This window comes from Micromonas pusilla (assembly GCF_000151265.4).
Source record: "Micromonas pusilla CCMP1545 genomic scaffold MICPUCscaffold_11, whole genome shotgun sequence".
In the NCBI taxonomy this organism is placed as follows: Eukaryota; Viridiplantae; Chlorophyta; class Mamiellophyceae; order Mamiellales; family Mamiellaceae; genus Micromonas; species Micromonas pusilla.
The window spans coordinates 916,073-938,733 of NW_003315892.1; the positions used below are offsets into that span (position 1 = coordinate 916,073).

At 67.5% G+C, this 22,661-nt stretch overlaps 10 protein-coding genes across 10 annotated transcripts; 5 read left to right on the forward strand and 5 right to left on the reverse strand.

Annotated features, from left to right (window-relative positions):
- Window positions 1–307: 307 nt before the first annotated feature.
- On the forward strand, window positions 308–1,801 carry MICPUCDRAFT_42043 (major facilitator superfamily; the record flags this gene model as incomplete). The annotated part of the gene is made up of 1 exon (XM_003062013.1): window positions 308–1,801. One exon carries the CDS (start codon window positions 308–310, stop codon window positions 1,799–1,801), a length of 1,494 nt encoding a protein of 497 aa, XP_003062059.1.
- A 212-nt stretch (window positions 1,802–2,013) lies between these two features.
- On the forward strand, window positions 2,014–2,943 carry MICPUCDRAFT_51924 (uncharacterized protein; the record flags this gene model as incomplete). Its single annotated transcript, XM_003062014.1, has 1 exon — window positions 2,014–2,943. The coding sequence occupies one exon, from the start codon at window positions 2,014–2,016 to the stop codon at window positions 2,941–2,943; it is 930 nt and encodes a 309-aa protein (XP_003062060.1).
- Window positions 2,944–2,960: 17 nt separating this feature from the next.
- On the reverse strand, window positions 2,961–6,748 carry MICPUCDRAFT_29064 (uncharacterized protein; the record flags this gene model as incomplete). The annotated part of the gene is made up of 1 exon (XM_003062222.1): window positions 2,961–6,748. The coding sequence occupies one exon, from the start codon at window positions 6,746–6,748 to the stop codon at window positions 3,107–3,109; it is 3,642 nt and encodes a 1,213-aa protein (XP_003062268.1). The 3' UTR covers window positions 2,961–3,106.
- A 410-nt stretch (window positions 6,749–7,158) lies between these two features.
- MICPUCDRAFT_51926 (uncharacterized protein) lies at window positions 7,159–8,727 on the forward strand (the record flags this gene model as incomplete). The annotated part of the gene is made up of 1 exon (XM_003062015.1): window positions 7,159–8,727. One exon carries the CDS (start codon window positions 7,159–7,161, stop codon window positions 8,725–8,727), a length of 1,569 nt encoding a protein of 522 aa, XP_003062061.1.
- Window positions 8,728–8,821: 94 nt separating this feature from the next.
- Window positions 8,822–9,082, reverse strand: MICPUCDRAFT_51927 (uncharacterized protein; the record flags this gene model as incomplete). The annotated part of the gene is made up of 1 exon (XM_003062223.1): window positions 8,822–9,082. One exon carries the CDS (start codon window positions 9,080–9,082, stop codon window positions 8,822–8,824), a length of 261 nt encoding a protein of 86 aa, XP_003062269.1.
- Window positions 9,083–9,264: 182 nt separating this feature from the next.
- MICPUCDRAFT_51928 (uncharacterized protein) lies at window positions 9,265–9,891 on the reverse strand (the record flags this gene model as incomplete). Its single annotated transcript, XM_003062224.1, has 1 exon — window positions 9,265–9,891. One exon carries the CDS (start codon window positions 9,889–9,891, stop codon window positions 9,265–9,267), a length of 627 nt encoding a protein of 208 aa, XP_003062270.1.
- Window positions 9,892–10,118: 227 nt separating this feature from the next.
- Window positions 10,119–11,933, reverse strand: MICPUCDRAFT_51929 (uncharacterized protein; the record flags this gene model as incomplete). Its single annotated transcript, XM_003062225.1, has 1 exon — window positions 10,119–11,933. The coding sequence occupies one exon, from the start codon at window positions 11,931–11,933 to the stop codon at window positions 10,119–10,121; it is 1,815 nt and encodes a 604-aa protein (XP_003062271.1).
- An 881-nt stretch (window positions 11,934–12,814) lies between these two features.
- Window positions 12,815–16,842, forward strand: MICPUCDRAFT_48481 (E3 ubiquitin-protein ligase; the record flags this gene model as incomplete). The annotated part of the gene is made up of 1 exon (XM_003062016.1): window positions 12,815–16,842. One exon carries the CDS (start codon window positions 12,815–12,817, stop codon window positions 16,763–16,765), a length of 3,951 nt encoding a protein of 1,316 aa, XP_003062062.1. The 3' UTR covers window positions 16,766–16,842.
- A 40-nt stretch (window positions 16,843–16,882) lies between these two features.
- On the reverse strand, window positions 16,883–17,398 carry MICPUCDRAFT_42048 (uncharacterized protein; the record flags this gene model as incomplete). The annotated part of the gene is made up of 1 exon (XM_003062226.1): window positions 16,883–17,398. One exon carries the CDS (start codon window positions 17,396–17,398, stop codon window positions 16,883–16,885), a length of 516 nt encoding a protein of 171 aa, XP_003062272.1.
- Window positions 17,399–17,941: 543 nt separating this feature from the next.
- Window positions 17,942–22,556, forward strand: MICPUCDRAFT_51932 (oxoprolinase family protein; the record flags this gene model as incomplete). The annotated part of the gene is made up of 3 exons (XM_003062017.1): window positions 17,942–19,189; window positions 19,374–21,854; window positions 22,038–22,556. 3 exons carry the CDS (start codon window positions 17,942–17,944, stop codon window positions 22,554–22,556), a joined length of 4,248 nt encoding a protein of 1,415 aa, XP_003062063.1.
- Window positions 22,557–22,661: the final 105 nt, after the last annotated feature.

The following is a 22,661-nucleotide window of genomic DNA, read 5'->3' on the forward strand; positions in this document are numbered from 1 at the left end:
GGAGAGCGGGCGGAGCGCTTTCAATCGACCGCGGACGCGGCGGGGATTGCGCGGGGACGCACCGCGTCCGGACGCGGCGGACGCCGCTCCGCGCCGCCCCTCGCCACTCTCAGCGCGTCCATCATGACGCCGACGCGCCGCCGTCGTCCGCGCGCAGACCTGCGCGTCCGCGCGACTGAGACCGTTAGACGCCCGAATCTGAAACACTCTCGCTGGCGCTGAGTCGGCCGCGACGAAGATCTCGCTGCGCGAGCACCAGACTCTGTCGCGTCGTCCGACGTTCGTCAGACGGAGCCGCGCCGTCGCCATGGCGCCGTCGTCCGGCGTCGCCGCGTTCCTAGCGTGGCCGTCCACCTTCCTCGGCCCTCGCCATCGATGGGTCAGCCTCGTCCTCGGCGTCGCGATGCAGCTCTGCGCGGGCGCGCTCTACAGCGTCACCGCGTGGGGCGTCCCACTGCGCGATCGATGCGGATGGAACGACGGCGAGCTCACGCTCGCGGAGACGGTCGGCACGCTGGGGATCTACCTCGCGCTGCACAACGGCCTCGCGGTAGACAAACACGGCGCGCGCGTCGTCGTCGTCGCCGCGTCCGCGGCGCTGTTCGTGGGGTGGCACCTCCTCGCGTCCGTCGCGCGCGAGCGCGGGTCCGCGTGGAAAGCGACGCTCGCGCTGTACCTCATCGGTCAAGGATGCATCTCCACGTTCATGGGGTCGCTCGCGCCGAACGTGAGCAACTTCGACGAGCGCGATCAAGGGAAAGCGCACGGGGTGCTTCTCGCGGGGTTCGGAGGGTCCGCCGCGCTCTTCGCGACGGCGTACCGAAACGCGTTCGGCGGCGGCGGGGGGGAGGAGGACGAGGACGACTTGCCGGGGTTCTTCGCCGCCGCGGGTTGGGCGACGGCGACCGTGACGCTGCTCGGCGCGTACGCGTGCAAGGACGGGACGAAACGCGACGGCGGCGACGGCGGGAATGACGTGCGCGAGGTCGAGATCGGCGCGACGGACGCGCGCGAAGACGAAGTCGCGGTCGACGACGACGACGACGCCGACGACGACGACGACGACGCGATCGCCGCCGAAACCTCTGATGGCCCGCTCCGCGCCTCCTCTCTCGCCCTCCTCGAGCGCTTCCGCGACGTCCTCTCGTCGCGACTCTTCTGGCTCGTCTACGCGCACCTCGTCGTGACCCTGGGCGTCGCGCTGCTGTGGGTGAACCAGGCTGGGAGCTTCGTCGACGCCGTCGTCGGCGGCGACGACGGGCTGGCGACGATGACGGTGCTCTTCTCGCTCGGGAACGTCTTCGGCCGGATCGGCGCGGGCGCGGCGTCCGACGCCGCGGAGCGCGCGTGGCGCGTCCCGCGCGCCGCGTTCTTGAGCGTGGGCGCGGGGACGATGGCGGCGGCGTGCGCGGTCTTCGCGTCGTCCAGCGCGGGGGGGGGCGGCGACGGAGGAGGAGGAAGGACGGCGCGGTATCTCGCCGCGCTCGGCGTCGGACTCGCGGAGGGGTGCGTCATGGCGGCGTGGACCGCGATCGCGCGGAGGGCGTTCGGCGCGAATCGCTTCGGCGCGCTCATCGCGATGTATAACAGCGCGATCGCGATCGGAAGCGCGAGTTTCAACGGCGTCGCGAGCGCGGCGACGGGGGGCGGCGGGGGCGGCGGCGGAGGCGTCGGCGCGTGGCGCGCCGTATTCTGGGCAGCCGCCGTCGCGAGCGCGGGCGCCGTCTTCGTCGGCGCGGTCGCGACGAGAGAGATGCGGAGACTCGCGGAGACGTCGTTCGAGTACGTCAGCGTGAAGTGAGTAGATCTGTAGCGCGCGAGGTAGTCTAGCTAGGTACTTCCGGAACATAGATAGCATACTCGCGGGAGGCATGTCCTCGTAGAAAGTGCGTTTTTAAAAGTAAAAACAGAAGCGCCGGTGACAGGAAGTTTCTCGGGGCTACCGAAGACCTCCCCGCGCCACAACCACCCGCGCAGCCGCACGCTCGCAGTCTCGCACCGCTCCAGAACGCGATGAACGACGAATCTAAGCATCCTCGGGTCCATCCGTCCTCGCCCGAAACGCCGGGCGGCGACGACCGCGCCCTGGGCGGCGGCGGCCTGGCAGCGCGCGTCGACGAACTCGAAGAACTGTTGGAAGCCACGAGGACGAAGCTCGCCGCCGTTGAAGCGAAGAACGCGGAGTACGCGGAGATGTATCCGACGTTCAATGCGAACGAACACGTCGCGAGCGTGGTGTTCTCGCACGTGAGGGACGTCCGAACGCGCGTCGCCCTCGCGCAGGTGAACACGGTCTGGAGGAAGGCGTCGAAACACGCGTCTTCGCTGCCGCCCTCGCTCGACTTCACGGGGTGTCCGGACAAGTGGATGGAGGATAAGCTGTGGACCACGAAGTGCTCCTACGTCCTTTGGATTGAAGGCGTGCTCGATCTGCCGGAGTCGCACTTTCACGCCCTTCTCGAACAGGCCGGGGCTGACTTGTCCAACATGAAAGAGCAGTGCAACCTCGGTGTTTTCTACGAAGTGGCAAAGCGTTACGACAAGGCGAAGGAGTGGTTCATGAAGGGAGCGCGTCAGGGCTGTGAGGTTTGTGAGTATAACCTTGGGTTTTGCTACAGATACGGCCAAGGCGTAGAGATAAACATCGACACGGCGCTGGAATGGTTCACAAAGTCGGCCGAGAAGGGTGACGCCGATGCACAATGCGAGGCCGGCCGTATGCACTACGACAAGGGGCGACATGAAGAGGCGTTCAAGTGGTTCACGAAATCGGCCGCTCAAGGCGACACTGACGCGATAACAAACCTCGGGGAGTGCTACGAGAAGGGCGAAGGCGTGATGAAGGACATTCCCGAGGCGTTCAAACTATACGCGAAAGCCGCCGAGAAGGGCGACGCTGAGGCGAAAAAAAACATCCGTCGTCTGGTCGACGCGATGCCGTGAACGCGCGTAGACGCGACGTCTTCGAGTCCGATGATATAAAAGTCGCCATCTACCTCCACCCTCTCTCCCCCTCGCTCTCGTCGCAACCTAAACGAGCACCGCGCGCCGTCCAAGCTCGAGAACCGCGTCGCCGCGCGAAAAAAGGTTCTTCCGCCAACCGACCTTACGCGATTTTCGCTCTCAAGTCCTCGAGCTTCTTCATCACCTCCGCCGGGGTGCGATCCATCTCCTCCGCGATCGCCCGCTGCGTCTCCGCTGGCAGCGTGACGTACTGCTCGCACAGATCCCCGTCCACGACGTCCTTCACCGGGAAGTACGCGGACCGGTACGCCATGTGATCGCGCCCCAGCAGCGGCGGGTTCTCCTGCCGCACGTGCATCTCGAGGTGCGTCGCGAAATCCACATCCGCCCTCGACGTGAACGGCATCAACGCGCCCACCGTGCCCATCAACGTCGCGTACAGCATGCACTCTAACCCGCCAGCCTGTAACGTCCCCTTCGTCAGCGCGCACACGGTCTCGCCGACGTGGAACTGCGCGACGTGTTCCACCTTCCGTGGCGCGCCGTTTAGCGTCCCGCCGGACGCCTTCCCGCCCGTGGGGTCTTCCTCGATGTCGGCGCTGACGTCTTGCGCCAGCCGCGCGACGAAGACGTTTCCAAACTTGTCCGCGCCCGCCATCGTGTCGTAATCGAGCGGCAGCGCCGCGGTGATGTGCCGCGGCTGGACGTCGTCCGCGACGATGATCAGCGAGAGGTCCTCTCGTTTGTACTTGACGAAGTGGAAGCTCTCTTGGACGTCGCCGACGTAGATGCGGTCGCCGGACGCGTGCACCGTCGTGATGAAGTTTGGGAAGTTTCGGTTCTCCACCTTTCGCAGGAGCTTCTTCTTCCCGAAATCGTACAACCGCAGCGCGTTCCCGCACCCGAGGAGAAGACGGCCTTTGAATCCGCACATCGCCCCCGGGACGCCGTCCAGCGGCGTCTTGTGCACGAGCGTCACGGTGCCGTCTTCGAGGTAGCGATACAGATGCACGAATCCGCCGTCGCAGTCGCGAGGCGCGAAGGTCAGCCCGACGGCGGTGCCGACGGCGAGGAACACCTCGTTCGCGACGGGAAAGTACACGTGGCACGCGCACAGCGCAGCCTCGTTCCCGGTCATCTCGATGACCTGCTTCGCGCCGCCGTTCTCCTTCGCGACGTCCGCGGGGTGGACGATACGGAGGCACGACGCCCACGACCCGGGCGGCGCTTTCGGCGCGCCAAACTGTTCCGCGGGGGTCATGGCGAACTCGTCGTCGTCGTCGTCGTCGTCGTCGTCCTCGACGCCGCCGCCCTCGACGCCCTCCATCTTCGCCGCGCTCTCCTCCTTCACCTTCTTCTCCCCCGCGACGCCCTCCGGCCCCGCGCGCTCGTCGTACGGCACGGAAGACTGATCCGCCTCGACGATCGCGACGATCCCGCGGTCCGGATGCACCGTCAGCTGCCGCGGCGTGTACCGAAGCTTGCACGACGTCTGGTTGAACGCGTCGCCCAACCGCTCGACGCTGACGATGCGCAGCGTCGAACCGGCGACCGCGACGACCCCCTCCGGGCACTGATCCGACGTAAAGTCCGCCGCGTGCTCGAGCGCTTCGTACGACAGCGGCGCGAGCGCGAACCGTCGCTGCAAGTCGACGTGCCCGAGCCACGGACGCGACGACAGCGCGAGCATCGCGGGCTGCCCCCGGACCGTCGCGCCGTGAAGCTTCGGCGGGCGCGCGCCCAAGAACCGCGCCCTGGTGTCGGATAACTGCCCGGTGACGCGGTCCACCTCCGCGCGGAGAAGCACGCCGTTCGCGAGGCCGACGTTGAGGTACAAACCACCCTCGCGCGTCTGCAACATCAGGAGCGAGCACGGCGCCGCCGCGAGCGCCTGCACGCCCATCGTCTGCAGGCAGTCGTCCGCGCTCAGGGACAACACTCGCACGGTGCTGTCGAACGAACCGACGGCTAAGAACCGGTTCCGTAGCGACCCCTCCGGGACGGGACCGACGTGCAGGCACGCGACGTCGCCGTTCGTCTCGAGCTTCTCGATCTCCATCAGCTGCCCGGTCGAGTCGAGCTCGAAGTAGATGATCTCCCCGCCGCTCAGCGCGATGACCACCTGACGGTTGTTACACGCCACCCGCGTGATCGTCTTCCGACCCGGGCACCGCCACTCGTTGATGCGCTTATCCGCGCGGACGTGCCGCAGCCCGCCCGGGTGCGCCTGCAGCAGCGAGTCGTCGCCGAGAAGCGACGCGGAGAGCGTCGGCGTCGTCCCGAGGAACCCGCTGTCCGACACCTCCTCCACGGTCTCGCCGATGGACAGCACCAGCGTCGCGTTCACGAACGAGACGACGATGTACGCGTCGAACTCGTCGGCGATGTTCTTCTTCACCGTGAACACCGCGTTCGGGTTTCCCGGCAGCGGCGACACCGCCATCTCGCTCAACGCGACGCCCTGCCGCAACACCCGCAGCGTGCTCCTCGACCCAGCGCCGCACAGCGCGTACACCTGCGGCGTCTCCTCGGACGTGAGGTTGTGGCACTGCGCGTCGAGGACCGGGCACAGCGACTCGATCTCGTCGATCGGGTGCAAGTTGCGGAGCGCGCGCGGCTCGAAAAACACCGGCTGGTACCCCTCGTCCGTCTCCACCAGCGTCGCGCTGGACGACTCCACGTCGTCGTCGTCGTCGCCGATGCCTTGGAACTGATACAGCGCGTGGTTTGAAAACTCCGAAGCCGCGAACAGGAACCCAGTCTTGAGGACGCACAGCGACGCGCACGGGGGGATGGTGTCGAAGTACTTGATCTTCACCTCGGACACCGTCTCCGAGCCGGGCGTCCACTCCACCGTGACCTTGTACACGTCCCCGTACTCCGACTGCGCGAGGAAGAAAAACTGCTGTTTCGTCCGGTGCGTCGCGCTGGAGACGATGAGAACGCCGCGGTCGCCGGAGAGCGACGACCGCCGCGGGATGACCGCGCGCACGTCCGCGTGCCCTTCGTTTTTGTAGATTATGAAATTTTCCGCGCACACCAGGCATCCGCCGGGGCCGTCGCCGCCGCCGGGCACGGCGATGAGATGATTCGCGCCGTTATCGATCGCCTCGCTCCACTTCCGCACGACGTGGTTTAACCCCAAATCGAGCTCGTAGAACACGAGGTGCTTCTGCGCCTCGGCGGCAGCCTCGCCCGTGGGATCCTGATCCGCGTCGCCGTAGTCGAGCTCCACGGCGGCGAACTGCGGGTTATCCAAGCCGCAGTCTAACGCGCACACCGCGAACGTGATCACGTGAGATTTGTTCGCCTCGAGCGGGCTCGAGATGGTCAAGTTCGCGCTCGTGTCGCGATTCAGCACGTACACGATCTTGGACTTTTCGATCGCGCCGATCATCACCGCGCGGCCCTTCGGATCCACCGCGAGGAATTGCCCGGGGACGATCCGTCGACAGCCGCTCTTCCCGAACGTCTCCTGGTGCACCTTCACGAACGCGCTCTTCTCCTTGTCGAACGATAACACCACGATGCGCCCGCTGTCGCTGCCGACGACGACGTAATCGCGATTCGCGCCCGTGAGACGGAACGCGCTGAGCGATCGCACGACGCCGAACACCTCCGTGCTCACGATGGTTTGCATCTTCCCCGCGTCGTCCGGGCGCAGGAGCTCGAGCACCTTGTTCCGCGACGCGACGATCTCCTGCGCTTTCGGCGCGGAGAAGTTGCCGTACACCGCGCATTGGATCCCGCCGCCCTTCTGCAGCGTGAGGTTGTAGAGGTGCATCGCGCGGCGGCGGCGGCGGCGGCGGCGGAAGACGGATCGATCGCCGCCGCTTAATAAGATCTACTCGCCGCGCGCGCGCCTCCGGCGAAAGATGATGAACCAACGAACGAATCTCCTTCTTCGGGGCGTTCCCCGCGGACGGATCGCGATCGCGCGCCGGCGTCCTGTCGATCGAGCGCGAGGGTCCCGTGCGTTCCCGGTGCCGATCGCGGGTCCGCGCTCTCGCGTCGCTCGCTCTGAGGAGACGGCGCCGCGACGTCCCGCCCTAAATTCTCTCTTCTCGATTGCGACTGGAACAGAAGCTGGAAGGAGAATTTCGCCGACCGCGACCGCCTGGCCGCGCGCCGACGAGTGCGAATCCCTCGGAACCCGCTCTTCTACTCGCGCACTGCGACGCGCGCGGCGCGGAGATGTTGTCTCGCGCGACGTCGAGGGCGGCGACGCGCCTCGCCGCGGCCGCGTCCGCGGCGGCGTCGTCGTCGTCGACGAGCGTCGTGACGCGCGGCGCGGCGGGACGCGCGGTCGCGAGCGAGGTCTCGACCGCGAGCGAAGGCTTCGGCATCGGAAGAATCGTCAGCAGCGCTTCCGGAGCGCGAACGCGCGCGGGACGGGCGTCCGCGCGATCATTCGCGTCGTCGTCGTCCGCGCGCGAGGCGCTGCCCGCGGACGACGCCATCGAGAGGCGGCTCGACGAGATGCTCGCGGAGAAGAAGACCCGCCCGACCGGACCGCCGCCGTTCACGCACGCGGCGTCTCTCGCGACGACGAAGCGCGCGACGACGACGACGTCGACGTCGACGTCGTCGTCCCCGCTCGCGGCGTCGGCCTCGTTCGACGTCGAGGAGCCGGAGACGCTCGCGGACGAAGACACCGCGCGCGTCGACCAGAGGGCGACGCAAGTCCGCGCGTGCTTCGTCGGCGCGAACATCGACATCGGCGCGATAGAGAAGGAGATGCCGACGCACAAGAAGGAAAAGTTGGCGGACTGCGTCGTGATCACGTTGCAGCCGCCGCTGCCGCCGGGGCTGGCGGCGGCGATGGAGGCGGCGGGAGGGAGGGGTAACAAAGAGGGCGACGGCGGCGCTGGAGCGCAAACTACGAAAAAGGCGGCGGCGGCGGCGGCGGGTCAGGTAACGCCCGCGCACGTCGAGCCGCCGTTGATTTACAGGCGAGCCGATCGACTCGGACTGGGGAAGAAGAGGAGCCCTCTGTTTGACGCCAGCGGGCAACTGAGCGGGTCGCCGCTGACGTACGACGTGGGCGCGACGCGGTATTTCGTCGTGTACAAGTACGGCAGCGTGGTGTTCTTCAACGTGGGACGGCGCGAACGCGAGCAGTGCCTCAAGTTGGCGCGCAAGTATTGTCCGAAAGCGTGCGAGGGTTCGGGATCAACGGACGAGATCAACGTGTTCGTGCGACCGAGCCTAGAGGACACGTACGCGTTCGACGATAAAGTGTTGGTGGTAAAAGGCCTGGACATCAACAACGTGAGCGTCGTCGGCGAGGTCCTCGCGCAGTCCGTGGCGTTGCACTTCCACGAGGAACGCGTCAACACCCTCATCGAGGAGTGCAGCGTGTTGAACAAAGAGACGGGGAAATCAGGGAAGATGCAGATCGAGAAGAAGCGGCTGTTTAAGCTCGTCGCGGACGTGAACGAGACGCTCACGGAGGTGTCGACGCGCATAGGCATCAACTCGCGGTCGGAGACGGTGTGGAAGTATGAAGAGTACGACAAGGCGTGGAGCGTGTTGCGGAAAGATTTCGAGCTCGTGTCGAGGTTCGAGTCGTTGGATTACAAGCTGAACATCATCCAGTCGCAGGTGAAGTTTTACCTGGAGCTCCTCGCGAATCAGAAGAGCGACTTTTTGGAGTGGACGATCATCGTCCTCATCGCGATGGAGATTTGCGTGTCGTTGTACGACATATTCGAGAGGAAAGGGGGCGGGATCGAGGAGATTTTAGCCGCGTTCGGGTTGTAGTTTTTAGGAGCCTTCGGTTCATTCGTTCGCATTCGTTCGCATTCGTTCGCATTCGTTCGCATTCGTCCGCATTCGTTCGTCGTCGCCGTCCACGTCACTCGTGCTTGACGCGGCGGCCGTGCGCGTGCCCCACCTTCTGCGGCGTCATCGGCGTCCTCGGCCGCAACGCGACTCTGTACGCCCTTCTCGCCGCGCGCAACAGTTCCCCCTCCGTGAACTCCCTTCCTCCCGCCTCGCTCTCCGCGCGTAACACCGTCCGTAACACCCTCGCCGCGTACTCCGGCGCGTGTTTCTCCATGTGCTTCAGAAGCGCGCTCACGCCGTCGCTCTTTCCCTTGCCGTGCGCGGCGATCATGATCGTCACCTCGGACGGCGGGCCTATCTCCCTTCGGATCGACGGTCCGCGCGAAGCGACGTCGGGGCGGTGTTCGGGGGCGCGTCAGGGGTGGAGTTGAAAGGCGTCGCGGCGCGTCGGGATTGAAAGCGAGCGAGGGGTGGGCGGAGAATCGCCGGGAAGAAGAAAAGTCCGAAAAGTCCTCAAGGAACGGCGTGCACCACGCGAACGCGGTCGTATGGGGACCAGTTTGAAAATAGAACGCGCCGTAACGCGGCGACGACGCCGCGGAGCGTCGGCTCCGTCAACGGACCGCCGCCGCCGACGTCCGACGACGAGCCGCTGCTCTCTCTCTCGCCGCCGCGCGCTCTCTTCGGCGCGCCGCCGCCGCGAGAGGAGGACTTCTTCGTCGTCTTCTCCTTCATCGCGGGCGCGCCGTCGAACGGGTCGACGTGCTCGGAGGCGTTGTATCGCACCAGCGGCGTCAACTTCGTCGGCTTCCGCCCGTCGGCTTTCGTCGTCGTGCGATACATCCGCGCGCCGCGTCGGTCGAGCGCGACGAGGACGTGCTTGCCGTCCGAGAGCGCGGTCTCGACGGTCTCCACGCGTTTCGGCGGCGCGGCGTCGACGGGGGGTTCCGTGAGGTGCGCGTCGCGCTCGTTCCTGGGGCCCGCGCCGCCCTTCGAGCGGTGTCGTATCTGCGACGTCGCGCGCGACTCCGAGTTCCGCGCGACGACGGCGCGGGGGGCGGCGCGGCGACGCGATGGCGGCGGCGTCGCCGCGAGCGGCGCGAGCGGCGAGGGCGAGAACGTCGCGAGCAGCGCGCGCATGGGCGTCGACGTGCGGCGGCGGCGGCGGCGCGCGACGGAAAGCGACGACGTCGTGGTTGTCGTGGCTTCTCGTCGTCGATCGCTCCGAGTTTTTGTTTTGGTTTTCATCAGTTCCTCTCGCGGCGCCGTCGTGGGAGGTTACGTGTGAGGGTATCAACGAACTGCGAAGGTACTACACCTCTCCCTCCTTTGATAGGAGGGCTCAAATTCTAACTTCGGACGATGGATTAAAAGTCCAGCGCTAAGAACGCCTTCAGCTCCTCCTCTTCCTTGTCCATGTTCACGACCACCTCTTTCTTCTTCCGGCTCGGCGGCAGCGACCGCGTCATCTGCGGCTTGCCCACCTTCTTCTTCACCGGCGCCGTCGCGCGCGCCAAACTCTTCGCCGCCTTGTCGATCGCCGCCTGCTCGTCCTCGGCGATCTTCTCCAGGCGCGCGGCGCTTCGTCGCACCTTCTCCTGCGCCTTCTCCGCGTGTTCCACGACGTCTTTCGGCATGCTGTCCGCGACGGCGAGTATGGACTCGAGCTTGCTCTCGATGTTCGTGAGCATCTGAATCGTGCTCATGGACGGATCAAACGGGAAGCCGCAGCGTTGATACACTTCCGCGACCTTCTCCGTGAGCTTCTCCAGGGGGATGTTCGACCCGGCCGCGATCGCGCCCGCGGGTTTCTTCTCTTTCCCTTCCGAGTCTGATTTCTTCTTCTTCGCGCTCGGCTTGGCCCCCGCGAGCGAACCCTTCCCCGGGTCGCCGCGTCGCGCAATCTCCGCCGCCTTGTCCTCCTCCGCGGCGATGGCGGCTCGCAACGCCGCCGCCTGCGCTTCCAGCGCGTCCGTCTCCGCCTCCATTCGCTCCCGCGTCTCCCGCGCCCGGTTCTGGATCTCCTCCAGCGCCTCCTCCGTCTCTTGCATGTTTTGAATGAGGAACAAGTTCTGTTCCTCCATCTCGTTGTACAACGCCGGCAGCGCCCTCGCGTCTCGGTAATACATCGGAATCTCCTCGTCGCTGTCGTCGCACTCCGGCGTCGGCGGCGGCGATCGCTCCGGGATCGCCTCCCGCGCGGTCTTCGCCGCCTCCGACGCCGCCTCCAACTCCGCCCTCGCGCGGTCCTCCGCTTTTCGTCCGAGCCGCGACGCCGTCGCCAACGCGGCTTCGAGCCGCGGCAGGTCCGCCTCGAGATCTGCCGCGTTTTGAATCGCGTTCGCGTACGCGTCGCGAACCTCGCGCCTCGCCGCGCGCCGCGCCTCCCTGCGCGCGGCGCGAATCGCCGCCTGCTCCGCGAAAAACTCCGGAGGCGTGAGCGCGTCCAAAAACCTCTGGTACGTCGCGCAGTCGTTGAGCTGGTCCTCCGTCTTCCCGAGCTCCGACGACGCGATCGACACGTTCGCGTTGAGCTTCTTGATCTCCTGCAGCTTTTCGTGCTTCGCCTTGGCCGCGAGCTCGCCGTTTCGGATCGCCTCCTGGACTTTCATGTCGTTGTCTTTCAAGAAGCCGTCAAACCGAAGCGCGTCGTCCTCGAGCATCTTCTCGCTCTTCGTGAGCGCCTCCTCGCGCTGCAACGCGCGCTCCTCGAGCTTTCGGATCTCCGCGCGCTTCGTGTCCAGCGCCATCTGCACGAGAAAGATCTCGCGCTTCTTCGCGATGAAGTCGTGCAGGTGCTCCTTCTCCTTCCTCGGCGGCGGCGGCTCGTTCGGATCCGACACGAGCGATCCCGCGCCGGCGACGCGTCCGACGACGGGCTCTTTGCCTCCCGCCGCGCGCAGCGTCGCCGCCATCGTGCCGCCCATCGCGGACGTGAACGTCGTCTTGTCGCGGACGGACGAGCGCTGCGCGCGCGCCTTGTCGAGCGCCTTCCTCGCCTCGATGCGCTCGCGCGCGGTCTCGAGTTCGTCGTCGTCCGGCATGACGAACGGATTCTCCGCGAAAGGATCCGGGTTCTCTTCCGACTCGTCGCGCGGAGCGTCCATCGGCGGCGACGCCGCGCGGCTGCGCTCCCCGCCGCGCTGGGACGGCGCGCCGGAGCCGGAGCCCGCCGCGCTCATCGTCTTCGTCTAGTCGCGCGCGATCCCTTCGGCCGATCGATCGCCTCGTCCAATTTAGGCGAAGAAGGCGCGGTGGAATGAATTCCTTTCCTTTCCTTCGCGTCGCCCGCGCGCCCCCCCGCCGCGCTCGTCTTCCGGCGACAGCTCTGTCACGCCGCCGCCGTCGCCCGTGAAGTGCGCGCGCGTCGAGAGCGCGCCCGCGTCGACCGTCGGTCGCTCCGCGCGGTGCTCGACTGATGCGCGCGCGAGTCGGTCGCGCCCGCTTTTGGAAGAGCCGCTCGTGAGCGTGACTGGAGCAAAGACACCGATTGACCGACCGACCGCAAAATGTTATCGAAAACTGACACGTCCGCACGTCGAAACGTCTTGTCTCGCGCGGCACACCAGCGAGCGCGCGCTCGCGGCGTCGCACGCTCGCGCGCGCGAGGCTCGCCTCGCGCGTCGTCGACTCGCGCGTCGGGACGTCGACCGCGGGCGCGGACGCCCTCGCGAACGGAGAAGACGCGACGCGCGGGCGGTCGACGGCGGCGGAAGAGATCCCCGGCGCGGCGGGCGGTTGTTAAAGGCGAGCGAGCGGGCGAGCGCCCTCGTCGGGACTTCCGGCAGTCCGAGTCCGACCACGGCGCCTCAGGCGCGACGAGACCGACGACGGCGTCGACGCGCGCGGGATGGACGCCGAGCGCGACGCGCTCCCTTCGTCCAACGCGCCGCGCGCGGCGCGTCCGCGCGCGGCGCGTCGGCGACCGTCCGCGGCGTCCGACGCGCTCGCGCGCTCGCCGTACCTCCCGCGAGGAAGTCTTCGGGGATGTCATCATCATCGACACCACCGTCCTCCGTCGCCGCCGCGCGGCGCGTTCACGTCCGCGACGTCGTCGTTCACGATGGGCGCCGCCGCGTCCACCTCCCGCGGCGGGTCTCCGGCCGCGGACGCGACCGCGCGGCGGACGCGCGAGCGGTGCGTCGCGGTGTACGCGTGGGGGAGTCTCGGAGGCGACGACGTCGAGGGTGAGGATGGGGAGAGAGGAGAGACGACCGCGGACGCCGACGCGGAAACCAAAACGTCGTCGTCGTCGTCGTCGTCGTCGTCGCGCGGCGGTCGACGCGCGCCTCGGCCGATGCTCGCGTACGACGGCGAGGACGTCGCGCACGTCTCCGGGAACGCGCATCACCACGGCGCCGTGACGACGCGAGGGGACGTGTTCACGTCCGGGCGCGACGCGCGCGGTCGGCTCGGCTTCGGCTTCGGCGGCGGCGGCGAGAACCAAAACCAAAACCAAAACCAAAACCAAAACCCCGACGACGGCGGCCGGTTCGTGCACCCGACGCGGCTGACGCGCGCGGGCGAGCACGGCGCCGGCGCCATGCCGCGCGTCGCGTCGCTCGCGTGCGGCGAGAGCCACACGGTCGCGGTGACGCGAGCGGGCGAGCTCATGTCGTGGGGGGACCCCGACGGCGGAAGACTCGGAAGAGGCGGCGACGACGGCGGCGACGGCGACGGAGGAGAGCGCTCAGGGTGCTTCTTCCCGGGGGTCCCGCGGTACGTGCTCGGCGTCAGAGACGTCCGGTTCGCGCGCGTGGCGTGCGGCGACGCGCACACGCTCGCGCTGACCGGCGGCGGCAAAGTGTATAGTTTCGGAGTCGGCGCGCGCGGCGTCCTCGGTCACGGCGACGACGCGTCCTCCGTCGCGCCGCGCACCGTGCGCGCGCTGTGGCACGCGGGGATCACGCAGGTGTCCGCTGGGAAAACGCATAGCGCCGCGCTCGGGGTGGACGGCGCGGTGTACACGTGGGGAGGAAACGCGCGCGGGCAGCTCGGGCAAGGAGGGGTCGTCGGACGCGACGCGCATACGCCATCGCGCGTGCGCGCGTTACGGCGAATCGCGTGCGTCGAGATCGCGTGCGGCGGCGAGCACACGCTCGCGATCGCGCGCGGCGGGTCCGTCCTCGCGTGGGGACGCGGGTCGTTTGGGCCCACGGGCGAGGGCGCCGTCGCGGACGTCGTGTCCCCGCGCCGCGTCGAGTATTTCGGCGTGACGACGCGCGAGCCAGCGACGCGCGTCGCCGCCGGCGCGCGCCACTCCGTCGCGTCGACGACGACGGGCGCGGTCGTGACGTGGGGCGCGAACGACCGAGGGCAGCTCGGACGCGGCGCGCCCTCGAAGCACCCCAATTATGACGATGACGACGACGGCGGCGACGGCGTCGACGTGCGCGGCGTCGCGCCCGTGATCGGGCTGCCCCCCGGGCGCGAGGTGCTCTTCGTCGCCGCGTGGGGCGACGGCGCGACCGCGACGCTGGCGCCGACGAATAGTGGGGCGCGGCCGGCGAGAACGGAAGATCACGAAGGAGATCACGGCGTCGCGTCGCGGCCGATGACGCTCCCGCCGCTGCTCGAACTCGCGGAGACGGTCGCGGACGCGAGCGGCGGCGGCGACGGCGACGGCGACGACGAAGACGCCGCGAACGAGCTCGCGCCGGCGCTCGCGCGAGCCGTCGACGACGTCTTCTCCTCCGCGGGTTTCCTCGTCGAAGGCTTCGCGTCGCCGCGTCCGCCGGTGAGGACGCGCGACCGCGACGACGAGGCGGCGCGCGACCTCACCGACGCACTCGACATCGTCTCCGTCGACGCGACGTACGACGCGCTGGTTCGCACCCGCCGCCCCGAGGTGGTGACCGCGCTCGCCGTCGCGCTCGCGCGTCTGCTCGACGACCTCGACGACGCCTTGACGCGCTATTGGACGCGCGTCGACGATGAATTCGACGGCGTAACCGTCCCCGATGAGGCGTTATGTAAGGACGAGATGTTGACGCTGACGCGCGCGGCGACGATCGCGTGGCGGTCGCCGCTGATGCGCGACGCCGCGTTCGGCGACGCGCTCGTCCCTCGTCTCGTCGGCGTCGTAAAAAAACTGCCGCCGTCGATCGTTCGCGACGTCCTCGTCCCGTGGCTCGCCGTCCGCGACGGACGCCGCGCGGAGACGCACGAGTCCAAGTTCCTCGATCCGATTCGCGCGTGCGTCGAGCGGAGGGTGCGGCGTCGCGAGCGCGAGCGGAGCGATCGAAACGATCTCGTCGGCGCGTCGGCGTCGTCGTCTCGACGCGCGCGCGGCGTCGACGAGGTGGTCGCGTCGTGCGCGCAAGTCGTCGCGACGCTGCACGCGGCTAACGCGTTCGGCGCGGAGGCGCGCGGGACCGAGGCTATGCTGCCGGAGCGCGCGTATCACCTCGACGCGCTCAGCGACGCGATCGACCTGAGGGAAGAGTACATGCGATGGATCAAACTCGTGGAGGAGGAGGAGGAGGTGGCGCGCGAGGAGGCGGAGGAGAGGGCCGCCGCGGAGGTCGCGGCGGGGCGCGAGGACGGGGCCGAGGGCGACGCCGCCGCGGAGGAGAGACCGACCGCGCCGCCTCGTCGGGACCCGACGACGCTTCTTGACGCGTGTAGAACCGGCGTGGGGTACCCGCGGTGCGCGCGACCCGGCGGCCTCGCGTCGTTCTGCCAGATTCCGTGCGTCTTATCCCTCGAGGCGAAGAGCCGCGTGTTGCAGGGCGAGGCGAATCTGCAGAAGCGGCACGAGATGCGCGCGTCGCGCGACCGCCACCGCGGGGGGGAGATCCCTTTCGGGTCGCACGACGCGAGCTTCCTCGAGATCAGCGTGAACCGCGAGAGGCTGTTGCGCGACGCGACGAGAGCGGTCGCGTCGCGGTCGCCCGCGGATTTGAAGAAGCCGATGCGCGTGCGGTTCTCGTCCGACGGCGTCGAGGAGGAGGGCGTCGACGAGGGCGGCGTCACGAAAGAGTTCTTCCAGCTGCTCGTGCGAGAGCTCTTCTTACCACCGGAGAAGAGCTCGACGACGGGGGATGCCGAAGAAGAAGAAGAAGAACGGTCCACGGGGACGGACCGTCCGACCTCTTCGTCTTCTTCTTCTTCTTCGGTGTTTACCGTGGACGAAGACAGCGGCCTGTTTTGGTTCCGCGCGGGCGCCGACGACGCGCCGTCGCTGTCGCGGTGCCGCCTCGTCGGCGCCGCGATCGGCCTCGCCATCTACAACGGCGTCACCTTGGACGTGCACCTGCCTCACGTCGCGTACAAGCGCCTGTTCGGACTCTCGCCGACGCTGGCCGACCTGCGCGAGCTCTCTCCGAGCCTCGGGAGAGGTCTCGAGGCGATGCTGGAGATGCGCGGCGACGGCGGCGACGACGACGACGAGGACGTCGAGGACGCGGTGTCGCGCGATTTCGTGTACGAATACGTCGACGCGCGCTCCGGCGCGGTTCGATCGATGGAGATGAAACCGAACGGGTCGCGCGTCCCCGTGACGCGCAAAAACATGCGCGAGTTCGTCGACTTGTACGTGAAGCACGCGCTCGACGTCGCCGTGCGCGCGTCGTTCGCCGCGTTCGCCGCGGGGTTCCACGGCGTCTGCGGCGGTCCCGCGTTGCACTTGTTCACGCCGCGGGAGCTGTCGCTACTCGTCGGCGGCGACCCGGTCGTGGACGTGGACGCGCTGCGACGCGTCGCGCGGTACGAAGGCGGGTTCGACGCGAAGACGCGATGCGTGTCGTGGTTCTGGGAGATCGTCGCGGAGGACATGTCCGCGGAGCAGCGCTCGCGTTTACTGTTCTTTTGCACCGGGTGCGGGCGACCGCCGTGCGGCGGGACGTCGCGGCTGCCGTTCATCGTGCAACGCTCGGGGCCGGACTCGGACCTGCTCCCGACCGCGCACACGTGCTTCAACGTGCTTCTGCTGCCGGAGTACGCGTCGAAGGAGAAGCTCAGGGAGCGGCTGGCGGTCGCGATGGCGAACGCGGAGGGGTTCGGGTTGCAGTGAGGAAGGAGGACGGATAGGTAATAGGCTGGCGGACTTTTTTTTTCGTCGAAATTGATTGAACGAGCGGTTTCTTTCTCCGCGCGCAGTCCGCGCGCGCGCCGTCTGTCTGTCGTCTCTCTACGCGTCGTCGCGATTCCGCTTTCCCAGCGCGGGGTTGCACGCCGGGCACCCGGTCGGGTTCTTTTCCCTCGTGCGACTGAACACCATCGCGTTCCACGCGTGCGCGCACGTCTCGCACTTCCAACGCGCCTTGCGCTTCGACCCTTTCGTGAACGCCGTCGACGGCCAAAAGGGGTCGACGTATTCCCCGAGAAGCTTCGCGCCGCGCGCGCCGTTCGCCTCGCACCACGCGAGGAAGTTGTACGTCGCCGAGAGAGGCAGATTGCCCGCGCACTTCGGACACCCCGTCGGCTTGTCGCGCTTCGTGCGGTCGCTCATCTTCGCGCGCCATACGTGCGCGCACTCGGCGCACGTCCACAGCGCCCTGTACTTGGACGCTCTCGCGACCGACGCGGCGGGCGTGTCCGGGTCGCAGAACTCGCCGAGGAGCCTCCCGCCGCGCTCGCCGTTCGCCTCGCACCACTCCGCGAGCGGCTGTCCGGTGTGCTGGTTCGCGCCGCGTTTCCTCACCATGCTCGCCGTCGTGCGGGGACGCGGTGGAAGTGGTGAAGGAGGGAGGCGGCGCGAGGAGCGTCTTTTCCGAGGGAAAAAAAAAGAGAAGCACGAGGTTCTTTTTTTCCAAGGCCACGCCTCGCCGCCGCCGCGTCCTAACCGCTCCGATCGACCTGGAAATTTGTGGAGAGGTTCCTCGCATCGTGTCGACGATGATCCTGCAGCGTAACGCCAAAAAAAAACGATTTGTGTGTGCACCATAGCAGGTTCGAACTGCTGACCTCGAGCTTACTAAACGCGCGCTCTACCACTGAGCTAATGGTGCTTGCCGATTTTCATCGGCGTTTAGTGTGTGAAAATCACCGGCGTTCACCGGCGAGGTCCTTGTGTAACGTGGCAAATCTCGGAATTTATAAATTATGAACCGCCCGACAAAGCGCTGATTGGACGAGCGATCTGGGTTCAACAGACCGTCGATCGCGCTCGGGTCCGTTCCAGCAGGGCGTAGGGCTTTGGTTGTCTCTCTGCCGTCATCCTCCCGTCACTCCACCCCCCCCTCGCGCGATGCACGCCGCCGCCGCGGCCGCCGCCGCGGTCGCGCCGGTCGGGGCGCCGCGCTCACGAGGGCTCCGCCGCCCTCACGGTCGCGCGGCGGTCGTCCGGGGCGCGAGCGCGTCGTCGTCCTCGGACGCGTCGTCGTCGTCGTCGTCGTCGTCGTCGTCGTCGTCGTCGTCGAATCCGCCTCGCTCTCGCGACTTTCGCTTCTGCGTCGACCGCGGCGGGACGTTCACGGACGTCTACGCGGAAGTCCCGGACGCCGCGAACCCGTTCCGCACGTTGAAGCTCCTGAGCGAGGACCCGGCGAACTACGAGAGCGCGCCCAGGGAGGGGATACGACGCATCCTGGAGGAAGTCACGGGGAACGCCATCCCGCGAGACGCGCCGGTGCCGACGGAACGCATCGAGTTCATCCGCATGGGGACCACGGTCGCGACGAACGCGCTGCTCGAGCGCGATGGCGCTCGGTCCGCGCTCGTCGTCACGCGCGGGTTCAAAGACCTCCTCGAGATCGGGAACCAGGCGAGGCCGGACATCTTCGACCTGAAGATCGAGCGCCCGTCGCGGCTGTACGAGAGGGTGTTGGAGGTGGACGAGAGAGCGCGCGTCCTGGACACGAGATCTCGCGCGAGCGATCGCGAAGCCGCTTCCGCCGCTTCAGCCGCCGCGGACGACGACGGCGCGGCGGGCGGCGTCGTCGTCGCCGGCGTGACCGGCGAGGATATCCTCGTCGAGCGCGCGATCGACCTCGAGGCGCTCAGGCCGCGGCTTCAGGCGCTCCTGGACGACGGGATCAAGTCGCTCGCGGTAGTTTTCATGCACGCGTACGCGTTTCCAAATCACGAGCGCGCCGCGGGCGATCTCGCGCGATCGATGGGGTTCGAGCGCGTGTCCACGTCGAGCGAGCTCGTGCCGATGGTGAAGATCGTGCCGAGGGGGCACACCGCGAGCGTGGACGCGTACCTCACGCCGTGCATTCGTACGTACTTGGACGCGTTTCTGTCCGGGTTCGACGACGGCTTGAAAGACGTCAACGTATCGTTCATGCAATCGGACGGCGGGCTCACCCCGGCGGGCTCGTTCAGCGGGTACAAGGCGATCCTGTCCGGCCCCGCGGGCGGGGTCGTCGGGTTCGCGCGGACGACGTCCGGGGAGGCGGACGGCGCGCCGGTCATCGGGTTCGACATGGGCGGCACGTCCACGGACGTGAGCCGGCACGACGGGGCGTCGACGGGGTTCGAGCAAGTCACTGAGGTGCGTTCTATACACTGGTCCCCATACGACCCCGTTCGCGTGGTGAACGCCGATCCTTAAGGACTTTTGCCGGCGTCTCTCTCCGCCCACCCCTCGCTTTCATTCCCCGCCCTCGACGCCTTTCAACTTCAACTGACGCCTTTGAACTCCACCCCGCCATTCGCTTGTATGGAACGACCCTGAGACGCGAACCGCGGGGGTGACGATTCAGGCGCCGCAGCTGGACATCACGACCGTCGCCGCGGGGGGCGGGTCGAAGCTGACGTTTCGATCGGGGACGTTTCGCGTCGGCCCGGAATCCGTCGGGTCGCAGCCCGGGCCGGTGTGTTATCGCAAGGGCGGGAAGGAGCTGTCCGTGACGGACGCCAACGCGCTGCTGGGGAGGGTGTCGCCGGCGTATTTTCCAAAGATATTCGGCCCGACCGAGGACCAGCCGCTGGATATCGATGCCGTTCGACGCGCGTTCGAGGCGGAGGCGGATACGATCAACTTCGAGCTCGGGTTCGACGGAAAAGACGATTCGAAGCCGAAGCTGACCCCGGAGGAAGTCGCGCTCGGGTACGTGCGCGTCGCGAACGAGGCGATGTGCCGGCCGATTCGCGAAATCACGGAGAGCAAAGGCGTCGAGACCGCGGCGCACGCGCTCGCGGCGTTCGGCGGCGCGGGGCCGCAGCACGCGTGCGCTATCGCGCGCGCGCTCGGCATGCGACGCGTGTTCGTGCACAGGTTCTGCGGGATCTTGTCCGCGTACGGCATGGGGCTCGCGGACGTCGTCGCCGAGGCGCAGCGGCCGTTCGCCGCGTCCGCGCTGTCCGAGGATGGGAGACGAGCGGCGCGGCGAGCGTCGGACGAGCTCAGAGCGCGCGTGGTGTCGGAACTCGCGGCGCAGGGCTTCGCGATGGACGACATCGCGACGGAGACGCTGCTGAACCTGCGGTACGAGGGCACGGACACGGCGATCATGACGTCGGGAGGAGAGCGACGACACGGCGCGGACGGCGGCGACGCGGGCGTCGATTTCGAATTCGATTTCGAATTCGAATTCGATTTCGATTTCGTCGCCGCGTTCGGCGAGCGCTTCCGCCGAGAGTACGGGTTCGACCTCGCCGGTTCCCGAGACGTCGTCATCGACGACGTCCGCGTGCGCGGCGTCGGGAGCGCGTCGCTGCTCACGCGCGTGCCCGTGGACGTCGCGAAGGACGACGAGCCGCTCCCCGAGCCGGACAGCGTCGCGGAGGTGTACTTCGAAGGCGGACTCGAGTGGACGAAGACGCCGGTGTTTCTCGCGGAGGCACTGAAGTTTAAACACGCGATCAGAGGCCCCGCGGTGGTGATGAACGGCACCTCGACGTGCGTCATCGAGCCCGGGTGCGTCGCGTCCGTGACCGAGTTCGGCGACCTTTCTATCGACGTGCACCCGACGCCCACCGCGGAGAGAGAAGAAGACGCGGAGACGGCGATCGAAGAAGAAAAAGACGAACCGACGCCCGAAGAAGAAGAAGAAGAAGAGGACGCATACCAATCCCCAGACGCGGTCCAGCTGTCGATATTCAACAACCGGTTCATGGGCATCGCGGAGCAGATGGGCCGAACGCTGCAGCGCACGTCCACGTCGACGAACATCAAAGAGCGTCTGGACTTCAGCTGCGCGTTGTTCGGCCCCGACGGCGGCCTCGTCGCCAACGCGCCGCACGTCCCCGTGCACCTCGGCGCGATGAGCAGCACGGTGAAGTGGCAGCTCGATCGGTGGAACGGCTCCGATGAACGCTCGCGATTGAACCCGGGGGACGTCCTCGTGACGAACCACCCGTCCGCGGGGGGGTCGCACCTGCCGGACATCACCGTGATCACACCCGTGTTTAGGGACGGCGAGTGCGTTTTTTTGGTCGCGTCGCGGGGGCACCACGCCGACGTCGGCGGGATGACCCCCGGGTCGATGCCGCCGTTCTCGAGAACGCTCGCGGACGAGGGCGCGGCGATCAAGACGTTCAAACTCGTCGAGGGCGGCGTTTTCATGGAGGAGGGGATCACCGCGCTGCTCACGAAGCCCCCGGACGGCAGCCCCGGGACGCGAAAACTACGCGACAACCTCAGCGACCTCGCCGCGCAAGTCGCGGCGAACCAGCGCGGTATCGCGCTCATCGACGAGCTCATCGACGAGCACGGTTTGTGCAAAGTCCAGGCGTACATGCGCCACGTCCAGGACAACGCGGAGCTCGCGGTGAGGGACACGGTGAGGGAGTACGCGTCGAGGCTAAAGCGCGAGCGTCCGACCGCGTCGGACGCGTCCGACCCCGAACACCGCGTGTCGCTCACCGCGGAGGACAAGATGGACGACGGAAGCGTCGTGAAGCTGACGCTGACGCTCGACACGCGCGACGGCAGCGCGGTGTTCGACTTCACCGGGACCTCCGACGAGGTGCGCGGGAACTGGAACGCGCCGCCCGCGGTGACGACGGCGGCGGTGATTTACTGCGTCCGGTGCCTCGTGAACCAGGAAATCCCTCTGAACCAGGGCTGCTTATCCCCGATCACGATCGTCGTCCCGGACGGGACGTTCCTGTCCCCGAACGACGGCGCCGCGGTCGTCGGCGGGAACGTCCTCACGTCCCAGCGCGTCACGGACGTGTGCTTCGCCGCGTTCGAGGCGTGCGCGAACAGTCAGGTGCGTTTATATTTACACTGGTCCCCATACGACCGCGTCGGCGTGGTGAACGCCGTTTCTTAAGGACTTCATCTCCCGGCGTGTCTCTCCGTCGCTCTCGTCCAATGAAACATCCACGTCATCAAATAACTAACCAATCACATCACTTCCCGCCACATCACCCACCAATCAAACGACCCTCAGGGGTGCATGAACAACTTGACGTTCGGGGACGACACGTTCGGATACTACGAGACGATCGGCGGCGGCGCCGGGGCTGGCCCGACGTGGGACGGCGCGTCAGCGGTGCAGTGCCACATGACGAACACGCGGATCACGGACCCGGAGATCATGGAGCGGCGGTACCCGGTGGTGGTGCGGCGATTCGCGATTCGCAACGGCAGCGGCGGCGACGGCGCGCGAAAAGGCGGCGACGGGATCGAGCGCGCGATCGAGTTTCTCGCGCCGGTGACCGTGTCCGTCTTGACCGAGCGAAGGGTGTTCGCCCCGCGCGGCGCGCGAGGCGGCGGCGACGGCGCGAAGGGTCTGAACACGCTGACGAGGAGGAGGAAGGACGACGGCGGCGGCGGCGACGGCGGCGAGGAAAAGGATATCGGCGGAAAGAACACGGTGACGGTGTGCGCGGGGGACGTGCTGACGATACGCACCCCGGGCGGGGGCGGGTACGGGGAGAAGACGACGCGGGCGCGGGAGACGCGATAGACGATCAGACGGCGGCGAGCGGCGAGGGAGAGGCGCGGCGAGAGGGGCGACTCGATCGATCGGCTTTTTAGGGCCTAGCTTTTTGTCGGCCAAAAAAGTAGACAC